At 37.2% G+C, this 14,594-nt stretch overlaps 2 protein-coding genes across 3 annotated transcripts in view; one reads left to right on the forward strand and one right to left on the reverse strand.

The window, feature by feature from the left end:
* LOC134212578 (uncharacterized) overlaps window positions 1–14,594 on the forward strand; it is an 896,490-nt gene that overhangs the window by 459,001 nt on the left and 422,895 nt on the right. The gene's annotated exons all lie outside the window — the stretch shown is intronic.
* Window positions 1–14,594, reverse strand: part of LOC134212573 (uncharacterized) — a 120,017-nt gene that overhangs the window by 16,019 nt on the left and 89,404 nt on the right. For both annotated transcript variants that reach the window (XM_062690559.1, XM_062690560.1), the window contains exon 12: window positions 9,616–9,751. In XM_062690559.1, coding sequence (XP_062546543.1) covers window positions 9,616–9,751 — 136 coding nt within the window. The remainder of the gene's footprint in view (window positions 1–9,615; window positions 9,752–14,594) is intronic.

Here is a 14,594-nt window from a genome sequence, read left to right on the forward strand (position 1 = left end):
ACATTCTCTTCCGGAGACTTTTTGTGGAATTCCTTTGGAAGTTCCTTTAGCAATTCCTGCGGAAATTTCTTAAGGAATTCCATTCGTTTTTTGAGAATTTCTTCAGACATGTTTTGAGGATTTCTTCGGAAATTTTTCGTTTTGAAATTGTTTCGGCAATTATTTCATGAATCGCTGGAAAAAAATCTTCTAGATATCCATAAGGAATTCATTCAAAATTTGCTCAAGGAATTTCTTCAGAACTTCTTCCAGCAATTCATTTAAAACATTCTGTGGGAATTCTTCCGGAACTTCCTGCAGGAATTTCTTCGAAAATGCCTTCAGTCTTTCAGTGTTTGTTGCTAATTTTAGGATTTTTTCGAAAATTTAATAAGTAACATCGCAACCAACTTCATTTTCAATAAATTTAAAGGTCTTCCTGAAAATCTTCCGAGAAAAAAAAATCTGGAGAAATCTCCGAAGGAAATCTCGGAGGTTTTTCGAATAATATTTTAAAGAAGTCCCTGGAGGAATATCCGAAGGAATTCTGGGCGGTATTTTTTTGATTATTTAAGAAATAAAATTCTGGAGGAGTTTTCAAATAAATGTTTGAAGGTGTTTTTTAAAAAAAATGTGTTGGGATCAGTACAGGGATTTCCAAATAAATTTTTGAAGGCATTCCCAAAAGAGAACCTGAATGGATTTTCGAAAATAAATCCTAAGAGAACTTTAAAGGAGTTTTTGAAGGTAAAATACTTCCCTAGAGAATTCCTAAAGGAATTTCCAGAGAAATCCATAAAGGTATTTTTAAAGGATTTTATGATAGAATTTCCGAAGGAATTCTTAAAAAGAAATTACGAAGAAATTCCTAATAGAATTTCAGAGAAAATGCCTACTGGTATTACTGATGTAATTTCTAGATTTCTTCAAGAATTCCTTTGGAATATTTCCCAGTAATTTATTTGCAATTCCCTCCAGAGATTCCTTTGAAGATTCGTCCAGGAATTCCCTAGGAAATTGCCTCAAAAAGTTCTACAAAAACTTCTCCGGAAACGAATTTCAGAAAGCTTTTCGGAAATTCTTTCGGATATTCCTTAAAATTTACCTCAGGAATTACGTCAGAATTTCCTCCACGTATTCCTTTGTTTAAGAAAACCATAGGAAATTTGTTAGGGTTCGTTCTTTTGGAAATTCCTTTAAAAATTTCGTAGGAAATTGCTTTAGGAATTTCTTCATAAAATCCTTTAGGAATTCTTTCGTAATTCCCTTAGAATTTTTTTCGGATGTACCTTCCGAAAATCATTCGCAAATTGCTTTTGAAATATTGACGGAAAATATTTTGAAATTTCTCTAAAAATTCCTTCAGAAATTCATTTACAGAAATATATTTAGTCTTTGAAAGTTTGCTTAGGAGTTTCTTCATAAATTATTATGGAGGATTATTTTAGGAATTCCACCGGATTTTTTTTAGAAAAAAAAACATTTGAAATTTTTAAGAAATCCCTCTAAGGGTTCCTTAGCAAGTTCATCTTTTTTCCCAGAGAAATTCTTTCAGAACTACCTTAAGTAATTCCTTGGGAATTTCTACGGGTAATCCTTTGAAAATTTTTTGGTAACTTTAGGAAGTAGTTCTTGGTTGTTTCCCTCAGTAATTCCGTCATAACATTCTCCATTTCTTTTGATTTTTTCGGGAATCTCTTCAGAAATTCATTCAAAGAAATTTCATCGGAAATTGCTTTTAGGCAACCATTCGGAAATTCTTCTAGGAATTCCCTAGAACATTTTTTCTAAATTTAATGAAAAGATTCTTTATGATTTTTCTCTGGGAATTCCTTCAATTCCCTAATGTAAAACTATAAAATACCTATACATATAATAAGCAAGGCCTACGTTTCCAAACCTTTGTACCTTATGACGAATAAACGAGTCTACTTTTAGCAAGCAAACAAGCTAGCTCGGTTTTGTATTTCCTTGGTGTGATTTGTGGGAAGTCCATCTATCCATAGTAAAGCTGGCCAAGTTCGGACGAAGTATTTTTACACTAAGTTCTTTCGAAAATTCCTTCAAAAATTTTGCTAGAAATGTCTTTATGAACCCTTTTCGCTATTCCCTCAAAGAGCTCTTTCTGAACCCCTTCGAAGATTTTTTCAGCAATTTCTTCGGAAATTGTTTTAGGTTTTTTTCGGAAACTATTTCTTTCCCTTATGAATTTCCAAATGAAATGCTGAAAGAATATTCTATGGTTTTACCTGTGGTTCTTCTAAAGGAATTTCCCAACGAGAGCCTTAATGTTTTTTTAAATGCCTATATTAGTTTCCGCAGAATTTCTTATAGTGTTTTACAAAGGAATTTCTAATGAAACGTCAAAAAAAATCGTCAAAAATCTCTTCAGGAACTCCACCAAGAACTTATTCAATTTGGTTGGTCATCGTGCCCCAGTCTTACTTAGCCAGAGCTCATTTTAGTCATGTTGATCATCTATTGAGATTTGTGCATACAAGAACGCGAGGTAGGGAGTAAACTGTTCATTGTGGTTGTCATTAGTGGATTCCATCGTGAATATCCTTCCAGGATCCAAGGGTAACATCAGGAGAACGCACTGCAAATTCTCTAAATATACTAGATATGCAACCGCTCAAACATTGAACAATTGTATATGTAACTCAAAGAATAGTAGTTAGAATTTTTCTGAAACTTAGATATATTGAGAAGTAATCGACTGAAGTTTATCAAAATACTGAATTAGGAAAACTTTTGGAAAAAAAATATTAACAAATTAGTCCTATGAAACCGAAGTCTAATTCTCAATATTGCTCAAGGGTTACGAAAACTGAAGCAGGATTTGTTGTTAAATTTTGATTCATCAAAATCAGAGAATAATAAAATAGTTTTAATTTAAATATCAATTTGAGATCAGGTACTTATTAGTGTCGATGGTAATTTACTATGGAATGTGCTGTGTGATGATCGATCGATATTACAATTTTAATACACTGAAGTCGATTTTTATAGGGCGATTCGGGACGTGTGAATCAAAATAGTGTTCAAAAATCCACCTTAAAATTGATTTTTAAGCCATTGATTTTTTCATCCACGCCGGTTCACGCCGCCGCCGCCGCCGCCGATAAAAGCCAACGGCGCGCCGCCATGACGCCGCCGCCGCCGGGGCAAAAGTGACCACTACGCCGCCGCCGCCGATTATATGACCGGCGCACAGGTCTAGTCAAGAGTAATATTTGATGAGGGCCTAATTTTTTTTCATGGATTTTTTATAAATCGATGTAACTCTAAAATGACAAGACCTGCAAAAAAGTGTTGTATGGCGGACTGTCGTGAAATTCCCAGAAGTTGTTTGGGAAAATATCCAAAAAATAAAATACCGATTTCTACACTGAAAAAAATAATTTAAAAAATTAAAATCGATATTACAAAAAACCTCATCTCAGAAATCGATGAAATTTTTTCTGCAGATAGGTATTTTAATTATCTAACTTTTCTGGGAATAATGTTCCTGTGACATATTTAAGGAAAAAAAGTTTTTCTAACAAAAACTTTTTTCATGTCAATATTGTGTGAAAATTTATCAGCGTGCTTTATGCCTACAGCGCCAATTATAGGTTCAGCAGCCTATCATCAACCAACGACACATTTTGGAAGTATAAAAATTTGTTTAGGAAGCAATTTAGCATAATCTAACATTAATGTGGACCAACATTTGGAAAGGGCGTATATTTTCCTAGATTGCTTATATCAATGTTACACACAAATGACCAGATCTACAAAATTGTCATGTTTGATGGACTATTGTAAATTTGTCTGAACTATGAAGTCTGAAACATAAAAGAGCGTTTCGTTCACCGAGAAAATAAATTAATGAATGTAAAGATTAAAATTGGTCAAGCAAAAAAAAATTGGAGGTCAATTTTTTTAATCAGATAAACATTTTGATTCCAAACGATGAAGCTCGGTAGGTAATTTCATTAAGGGGATTTCCGGTAAACGCACATTTAAAGAATAATAATTTTCCCGCATTTTTTTAAACTTTTTCTTTAATTTTATTTGTTACTACATTTAATTCTAATTTCTACTTGAATACTCATTAATTTGTAAACTTAGTCGAACAATTCAAAGACTTTTGGGTCTTCATCTCAGTTGGAATTTTTTAGCCAGGATTTTATTATGAGCGATTGGTATAAAAGAATGAAGCTTTTGTGTGCCAATTATAGTTTTTGCTTTTTTGAAAAGTTCATCAAACTCTTGTTGAGTACCGTCGTCGGGGGTGACAATGGGTCAAATGGGGATGAGAATGGGTCACTGTTTCAACTACTTAGAATGCTTGTGGAATGGATGTATCTGAGGACAAGAAGACAAAAATATAAGAGACCTTTTTGAACGATTTTGCTTTACGCCCTCCATGCTCGCGGTGAGAGCGATGACCCATTCTCACCCCCAGACGATGGCGGTATTGCTCATACGCGATATAACAGAAATATAATTTAGTGATATTTTTGATTGATTGAAAACGTGCCCATTCGCCCATTCGTACAACTCCCGAGGAGTCTTGATAGTATTTCCAAAATCTTTGGCAAGAGTTGCTCGTTTTGCCATTCGTTTGAGAGTGCCACCAATAGCTTCGCAAGGGCCTTTTCCGTGCGATGTTGTAAAAAAGTGCCATTCTGCTTCTAAGCCATGTTTTGAATTTAAATTACACAGACTTGCAAAGTTCCTTTTATTTTTATAATGTGCTGCAGCTCACCAAGACACAAATGTAATTTTTGTAAAATCGATCGACTGTTTCAAAAAGTCAATTAATTTTGAAATAAATAAGTGAACAGCTTTTGTGTCATGGGTCATTACTTCTGATTAATAAAGTTAACGTTTTCTAATTAACCGTTTCTTTTAGAATGGATGTATTGTTGCCTGGGAATTATTCCAACCTTGAGCAGCATTTTGGATAATGAATGAATATTTTTTAGAGAAATCTAACTGTACAAGTGTATTGCTGTTTGCAAATAATGTCATAAGTTATAAGTTTATCAATTTTTTCAATAAAATACGATACAAAATCATCTACAGGCTTCATAACGGTTTCTAAATTACACCGTTCAGTGGTTAGCCTTTGCTGAAAAACAACATCTTCTTTTCCACTATTACAATTAAATATCACTACAGTTTCGTTTCGGCAAAATTGCCCGTTTTCAAAGTAATTATTTTTAAGTTACTTCGATTCAAAAAGTCAAATAAAACATAAACCCTTTTTAAATGTTGGTCCACAATTATGTTAGATTATGCTAAATTGCTCCCCAAACAAATTTTTATACGTCCAAAATGTGTCGTTGGTTGATGATAGGCTGCTGAACCTATAATTGGTGCTGTAGGCATAAAACACGCTGATAAATTTTCACTCAATATGGACATGAAAAAAGTTTTTGTTAGAAATTTTTTTTTTCCTTAAATATGTCACAGGAACATTCCCAGAAAAGTTAGATAATTAAAATATCTATCTGCAGGAAAAATTTCATCGATTTCTGAGATGAGGTTTTTTTTGTAATATCGTTTTTAATTTTTAAAACTAATTTTTTCAGTGTAGAAATCGGTATTTTATTTTTTGGATATTTTTCCAAAAAACTTCTGGGAATTTCACGACAGTCCGCCATACAACACTTTTTTGTGGGTCTTGTCATTTTAGAGTTACATCGATTTATAAAAAATCCATGAAAAAAATTAGGCCCTTATCAAATGTTATTCTTGACAATTTTTGAAAAACTAAGTATGCAGGGTGGCTTAGAAATACCATATCTTTATGCCCACCAAGTTTCATTCGATTCTGAGATGGTGCTGCCAGCCCCATAGAAGGGTTGGCGCGAAATTCGTCGTACGGCTCTCATTGGCGAACAAAGTTCGTGTACATCGAAGCTTAGAACCGCTATTAGGGCGCAATCGTTAATGCGAACATATTTATATGGTAAGTTACTACAACATTTTTTGCCTTTCTCGTATACAAAGGCTATATGCTCGCCCCAAAAACGAACTTTTTATAGGAGGCCCAGAGACCCATAGTGTTATACCGATCGACTCAGCTCGACGAATTGAAGTGATGTGTGTGTGTGTGTTTTTTTTTCCTAAGCAATGGAGAGGGAATCTGCTCAACAGACATCCTGGGTTGGACGTCCAGGAAGTTCGGGGTTAGGGACCACCTCCATCAGCAAACGAGGGAGACAGGACTACATCCCTGACCCCCCGATCCGCTAAACCGTTTCCATTGCCGCCAAGCTCGTCGTCCCTTCGGTACAACCAGAAAGTAATGCTTCAAAGGGGGGCCAGTGCACAACGCACCCTCAAGCTTAGCTGCGTGTCCTTGCAGCACCGAACATCGTGACTCGCTTTTTTAGAAGAACACCATGGTATCGTGCCGGCTTTCCAGGTGGCCTTACCACGCCCTATGTCCTCGGAAGGTGGGAAGCGTCGACTTCGCGCCTGCTTCCCTCTGCACGGCTGGTATCAAGAATGATAACCCTAGCAGCACAATTTGGACCGATTTGGTTGCAGCAACTCAAATGTGACCAAATTCGATTGTGTTTAAGTCACATAAACTGTTGTGCCACATGTGTGTTGCTCGGGAATGCTGTGTGCACCCCAAATTGACCTCACTGCGATAGGGCCAATTCACCATCACACAGAGGGACTTGCCGACGCGGTTTTTTTTTTTAAATCTTTATTATCGTGATTTTTTATGTGTACAATAAGTTCATCACGTAGGCCGACGCGGTGCCTACGCCTGCCCCAGCCTTCACGAGGACCCTTTCCGTCCTCGGGCTCGGAACCCGCCTGGTTGACCGACGCCGCGACAGCGACGATACCATGTTGTTCTTCATGCGGCGACTTGTTCGATAAAAGGATCGAGTTCGACCACAGGGCACCGGTACGACCCATGAAGCCGATTCCGAATCCTTGGATCACCTCTTATTTGCGCCTGAACTAGCCATTCCTCGAGTCCACGCGCCACCTTATGTGTAGCTCCGAGGCGAGTTGGACGATAGCCGATAAAACTGTGCCAACTTCATCTTTACACATCATCCGGACTAGGATGTCCGGAGTAGTGTCCAGAACACATGTGGCAAGCATGTGGTTACGCATTGTGCGAAAACGTGGGCACACGAACAATACGTGTTCCGCCGTTTCCTCTAGACCTGCGCACACCGGACACTCGGGCGAGGTGAGGGCGAGTGTCCAAACAGGTGTAGATACTGTCTGAGCAACCATGGCACAGTGGTGCGTTTGGCTAAAATCGTGAACTTTTTATTTTACCACTTCAGGGTGTTATGTTTTGGCATCGGTGTCTTTTTGACATGTGATAATCGATTAATTTTAAATCGATTATTACCCAGCGATGAATCGATTGAATAAGAATAAAGAGTAATCGATTAGTTACTAATCGATTATTCGGGATTTTACGACATCCCTAGTAGCGTATGACGTCAGAATTGCATTGTGTGAAATGATTGGATGAAGAGAACAAAAAATAGCTTCACGCTGCACTTCTTTTGACATTAACATTCAACAGCGTGGTATGCAGTGTGGTGAAATCTCAATAATTATATAAATATCAGTTGAAAATGTCGATTTATGAAATTTAGAAATACTTGTTTGGATACACGTGGAGACAGACATAATTATATGCATATGAAACTACAGACCAGATATTTTAAATCCTGTGGGGATTTCCTTGCCCCAATTTGCCCCTCTGTTGCATATGAAGTCTTCAAATATTAGTATTTTCGACCCTAAATCGCCGATAACAAGTCATGTTTGCAAAAAACATCCCTGGTTTCTTCCAGAAAGTGGTCTATTTTGATTATATATACATTTTTGTAGAACATTGTATTGACCTGAAACTGTTAGTTTCGAAAATATCTTTAAATACTGTTTTTTTAGGGTCTGTCCATAAAAAACGCCCGTATTTCAAAAACGATGATAGATGGACATTCGGTGTCTTCAGCAATAAAATTCATAATAAATTACACTACAACTTTGCCAAAGACACCATATTTAAAAATCGTTTATTAAAGAAGTTACATTTTGCAGCGCCACCTGTGGCAAAAATTGGAACTACAACTTTTCGTCATTCGATGCGCAATATTTTTCTAAAATTTATTCCCAAAGACACCAATGTCGAAAAATAACACCCTGAAGTGGTAAAATAAAAAGTTCACGATTTTAGCCAAACGCACCACTGTGCATGGCCTGTAAGGACCTGGGTCAGGTGGAAAGTGATTTACCCATGGCGCCTCTTGAGCCACGTACATATCTCTGGTATCAACCTACGTGTCCATAAGTGAGACGTCTCACTCGTACTCATTGCAAAAAGTGAAAAGTACGAGATGTGAAATGAAATATGGGGAGTGACAATACTTTGTTGTTGACAATACTTGTAAATAAAACTGGACAAGAATCAAATGGAATAGTACTAAACTCGTCTTATTACGGGGGAAAATCAGACAAAAATTCTTCGTTTAACTCGCAACAAGTTGCATTCGGTGGAAAATGTAGGCTTGATGATATACGAATGTAGCTCAGAAACCTCGGAGTAATGGTTAGTGGATGTACTTTTGAACCTTAAGGGCACTCCTTATGGAATACAAAATCAAAAGTACTCGCGTTTTCAAGGGCCCACTACTCGATAAAGAAGAAGCGCACAACTATCAATTTTATTATTTCAGGCATGCTGCGACGCAGCAAAGCTGAAAAAATTAAATTGACAGTTGTGCGTTGCTCTCGTACTAAGGAATGTGCTTTTGAAAACGCGAGTTCTTTTGAATTTGGATTCCGTGAGGAGTGTCTTTAAGCAGCAACGTCGCAGTGACGGTTATAATGCCAGAAAAGAAAAAGAATCTTGTTCAATTGTTCTCCCTCGAAAACAAAACAGATTGAATTGGATTTAGACTTTGAAAGAGTTTGATTAAGAACAAAAAGCTGCTCAAAACTATTCATTGCGGCTTCTCAAGATATGATTTTAGACTTACTCGCCTTAAATATTGACAGCATAGTCTGAACAGTTGTAATGTTTTAAAATAAACTTTCACTGTAACCACAAATAATGCAATTTATACACTCATGTGTATAAGTCAGAAAAAATATGACATTAAAAATACACGTCTAAAAAAATACTTATTTAAATTCGATTAAATCCCACACAGAATTGAGCGAGAAAACAATCTGGCGTTGCTGACGGCACCATAGCCGTTGACATCGTCGTCGTTCCCGGTGGCACTGGAACCGGCAGAAGCAATCGCCATAAATCTCTACCATTATCACCTCTTATCGCTTTGTCCCAATCCCGGATGCCGATCGGGCATCGATTGAAACGGACTTATTTATAGGATGTTTTGCACTTGTCCGGAATCGATGCCGAGGGATCGGGTGGAAAACCAAATGTCGAACGTTGTGTGGTTCTATCAGAAAAGCGTTGGAATATAATTCTGTTGACAGGCTTCAGTAGAAACTTTTTTTTTCACCTTCGATATATTTCCAAAGTGTATTCATATGAACTATTGAATTAGAAAGTCTTTAGCCCATATTATTGTGGTCGACTATTTGTTATTCGACATTCTACTGTGCAGCTCTTTCGATACGTACCTCACTGGCGGCGTTGCCGGAATAACTCATCCGCTTCACCTTTCGGTAGGTATCATCGTCGACGGCTTCTTTCAGTGCTTGCCCCAGGGCAGTTTCCAGTCCACGAGCCTTTGGATGATTTTCCACTTCGGCGTACCTGCAAAGGAATGAAACAGTGAAATAGAGAAACTGACCCATTTCTCATCTTTCGTTTCCCTATCTATTTTATCCATAGAGACTCTATAGGAACAAAACAGCCTCTTTCTTTTTAGTAGTTTATTTTTATATGATCAATTTAGCAGTCATAAGATAAAGAATCGGAACAGTTACCCTAAATAATGTTTCAGATATATTTTATAGATAACCTGTTGTCCCAAGCGTTGATATATGACTCTACATCTAGAGCAAAATAACTGGAAGATGTGGAAAGTATGAACAATATTATTTATGACAACGGAAGCTATAGTGCACTTGGCTCACAATATTTATATTATTATTAAGACAATTTGAACAATTTGAAATGCAAAAAAGCATTATTCTGTCTTCCACTTGGAGTTGGGTCTGCTAGTCTTAATTCAAAGCTATTTTATATAAACAAAAAGGCGAACAAATAATTTCCGATTGGACGAGAATAATGATGCTGCCAAATTTGCCAATTTTGAAAGGAGAGGAATAGTAATTTCAATATTTTGATAAATATCTTCAAAAATGTAATTAACTTGGTTTTGTGGGATTAATCTGAACAAACTATTGGAAATCCTATTCGGAGTAATGAAAAACCGTAAGACACTGTAAATCACGTGTTTTTTATCGCTCTACTAACGACAGCGTTTTTCATACGTGCAACAATTCCCTCAATACTGCTGAAAAACTTTTTTGATTAAGAAACATATTAAACAACAGGACTGAGGCGAACTCAAGCTTCGATAGTCTTTGGTTTCCGTTTGATCCACAACGAAACCATCGCTTCTGAATTCAACCATCGAGAGATATTGAAATTCATAACCCGCTATCCTGTACCGGACGGTCAGGTGCTGGGCGGATGCTTCCCATCCCACATCGATCAAAGAAGAAGATGAAAAACCAATCACCCCACTCCCCCTAGTCCACGCTAAAGTCGTCCTCTGCCTTTCCAGTGGTGTATTGGATCGAGAGCAAAAAAACAAGGAATAGTAATCGAGACATAGACATCCAGTATTGCTCTTACTAACAGAACGGTTGCGTTGCAAGTACCACCTGACTATGAGAGGAAGAACCATATCGAAATCTTAATAAATATTTGCACTGCTGTTACTTGAGCGTAGTTGAGAGGGAAAGTTCTCGTGTTTCGTGATATTGCAAACCTTAAAGGAAAAGCAGACTATAAGTGTATAAGAATGTATGAATAAAGTTAAGCTTCGACATGTATTCTTAAATATTTTGTTGTATTAGCTTCAATAAAACAACGCAATGCAGAATAGATTTGTGTTAGGAGGTCCCGTAGCGTAGTTGGCAACATGTTCGCATTACAAGCAGATGGTCGTGGGTTCGATTCCCTGCCCCTTCACAAACCCTTGTCAGTCGCGAATCCACAGCCCATACGGTAGCGTTTTGGGATACGCGCCTTACCGTCACGGCTGTCTGACGACGACTGACAATCTATTCATCTCGGAGGCATTCCTCCAATCGTTACCCGCACAAATGGCAACCGAACAATGCAACGATCATTGGATACACGGCATGGGCAAACGGACACAATGGAGTCACGATGAACTGGACTGGCGACAACAATCATAATGAATGATGGAAATCTAAAAATAGATTCTGTGTGGATTTTATATAGCAGAATACCACAGTTGATCCTCGGTACAGTAGAGGTTAAGAAACACAGAGTGCCTACCAAATAAAGAAAGCAATAAGAAATAAAAAGAATAGATTTGTCAACAATGAGGTCATTATTCTGATTACCCAAAAAATGTCAGATATTTAAAGTTTAAATTTGAGGAGGTCAAACGTGAAGGTGTGGAAGTGACAAAAACTTAGTTTTGAGAAAAATGGGTGTAAAGTTTTTCAGTATTTTTTCGTGGCAAGCACATGTTGTATGGAAGTTCAAAAAGTTACAAATTTCCTGAATAAAAACTAAATAAGTATGTTGCTGCGAAGCTCTAAAACCAAAGCATTTTTTGCTGCAGCAAACTCAATTTCGACCAAATGTCACTTACACCCCTCTGCCTTATATTCAAACTAGCTGACCCGTCGAGCTCCGTCTCACTCAAAATTAATTATTAGGTACATATTTTTTTTTGTTTTTTTTTTCAAATTCACAATTTAAGTTTTGGCATTTTCCAAACTTCATTTGGTCCTTAAGAAACCTCTTTTTCGAAAGAGACGATGAAATTTTATAAATGGGCAACTATAATCGCAAAGCAAACGTCAAAACTTCTTTTCCTTTTTCCACTTGCCAAATTTGGTTTTATATGCATGATTAGCTCTCGAGTTATGCAGGAGTTTCTGTTTCACTTGAATGGGAACCCCCTTTTTCAGAGGGGAAGGGGTCTCGAACCACCACAAAAACATACTTAACATTTGTGTATGAAAATACCGTTTTTTCGAATTTTCCAATTTTCCTTGTAATTTTTCTAAATTTTCTTTTTTTTTCAGATTTTTTGTTAGTCAAAAAGTTACAATTTGTCCAGCCGTTCTCGAGTTAGCGTTAATAACGAACAAACACTCATTTTTTCATAGGGGAAAATATCAAATGTTGGCAATCTGATTAGAGATAAAAATAATGGATATTTACCTTAAATTACGAACATAGCTTATAGTATATATTTGTATACTCTTCCATGATTATTGGGGATCACTAAATATAAGAGCTCGATCAGGTGGAAGATGACTTGCGGACCCTCCGTAGACTGCGTGGTTGGCGACGTGTAGCCATGGACCGAGCCGAATGGAGAAGACTCTTATATACCGCACAGGCCACTTCGGCCTTAGTCTGAATAAATAATAATAATAAATATAAGAGCTATTACTACAAACTTAGCAATTGTATTATTAAAGTAACATGTCAACCTTTCTTTTATTGTCATAGAAATTTCTATTGTTGATAATGAAATTGTTTAATTTGCCAACCAGACATCGAAGTGGGAAGCTCCCAATGTATCGATGATATTTTCTGTTTGTTCATAGTTTTCAATAGAAAAATCACTTATTTAGAAGGGCCACACAGTCATCTAGCTCATCACAAATTTGGTAAATAATAAAATGGCTTAAAACAAAAATAGAGTTTGTTGTCTCGACTTTAACTATGAGATATGTGAAAAATTTGGCATTCACATTTTAACACATTATAAAACAGATTCAAATTATATATCTACAGTGTGGCTACCACTTTTGATTCAAGTTCAACATCAGCTTTCTTGCTCGTTCACCTGGACATTAATTATGGAGCACGATACGATAGATATGTCGAGACAAAACATTCCACTGTTCATTGGCATCCGAATTCAGTAACTTCCATGCACATACCCTCCCATCAAGGGGTGGTAAAATTGAAATTGCAAAGGACGGGGCCAACGTACTTGAATAATGAAGCAAATAGCTTCGCATCCTGACACAAATACCTCGAATATTACGTACATCACGATTGATTCTGAATGAAAACGGATAGTCGAAAATAAGATTTCGCCCTTTCCATTGCATATGAAAATTAATTTCGCTCTGATGTCGTTGGAAAAGATCGAAAACTACCTCGCTGCTGCTCACTGGGTAGAAAGACGGAGCGTTCCTTAATCCGACTCAAACGACAACGACGTCGGCTGTCGGAAGAAAGATGAGACACGATGTGATGTTCAACAAAAAGGATGCGATAATGCTCCTCTACTGCAGTATCTATGCAGTGTGCAAGAATCAGCAACAGTCAAGTTTGCCGGAGCTTAGCAGCATGGAAATTTTGCAAGGTTTTGAAAAATTACTCCCCCGTCAGACGATCCGAAGGCGGTGGAGAAGTGGTGCTCGTTATACAACCGGTGTAGTTGTAATGATGCAACTACTGTTGGATGGACCGGTACCGCATTAAACGACATAAACTGGTTGTTGCTAACGAACCTTTTCGAATTTACCATTCAAATGGCAGTATGTATAGCACAGAAGTTCAAAATACAAATAGTTTCTATTCACTCTTCATACACTTCAAGTTGTATTCAAACAATGTATTGTGCTGTAAGACAGAAGACTTTCTGAATCCATCCGCAGGTAATCAATAAACTGAATGTTGGAAGTAACACATTTATTATTATCATAATGTATCTGTTTTTAGAAGTTAAATTGTTATGTACTGCAGGTATAGAAAGTTTGGCAGGATGAATGGCCCAGAATAAAATAAAAATTAGTAGAAATCTCTTGTTACGAAGCTACTTTTACTGTTGTCAGGTGTCTCACCGAATACTTTGAAACTCGATTTGGAAGAACGTCGAATCAGTCTTATAATCGTATAACGAATTATATAACACATAACGATCCACTATACTGAGTCGAACGATGCCTTCTTCTTCTTCTCTGACATAAGATCCCCCACGAGGACATTACCAGCTCGCAGCTCTATGTTCATCATGCAATTTCTTAGTTATTGGTTATTAACCACAAAACTTCAACGGGACTTAAACTGGTTACAAAGTCCGTAATAAGCCCCGCAATACGCATGGCATTATTAACGCACGTCACTAGAGTTCCAAAGTTTACACATTCTTCTTCAACTTCAAATTTTTCACCATTCACCACCACTTTTCTACCACCACACCACTAATGAACCCACGTTGATAGTTGCAGCGACCTTGTACTTCAATTCGCTGTTACTGATCGTGAGCCCAATCCTCGCTGCTTCCCTCTGCCACGGAACGGCGATCAAACTCGATAGTATCGATATGAGTAATTCTCGCTGAAACTGGGCCACTATTTGCACGAGGTTCTTAAAAATGCTTAAATTTATATTCTTTCGAAAGCTTTCGGCGGGTATATTA

Source organism: Armigeres subalbatus, chromosome 2 (assembly GCF_024139115.2).
Source record: "Armigeres subalbatus isolate Guangzhou_Male chromosome 2, GZ_Asu_2, whole genome shotgun sequence".
Taxonomy (NCBI): domain Eukaryota; kingdom Metazoa; phylum Arthropoda; class Insecta; order Diptera; family Culicidae; genus Armigeres; species Armigeres subalbatus.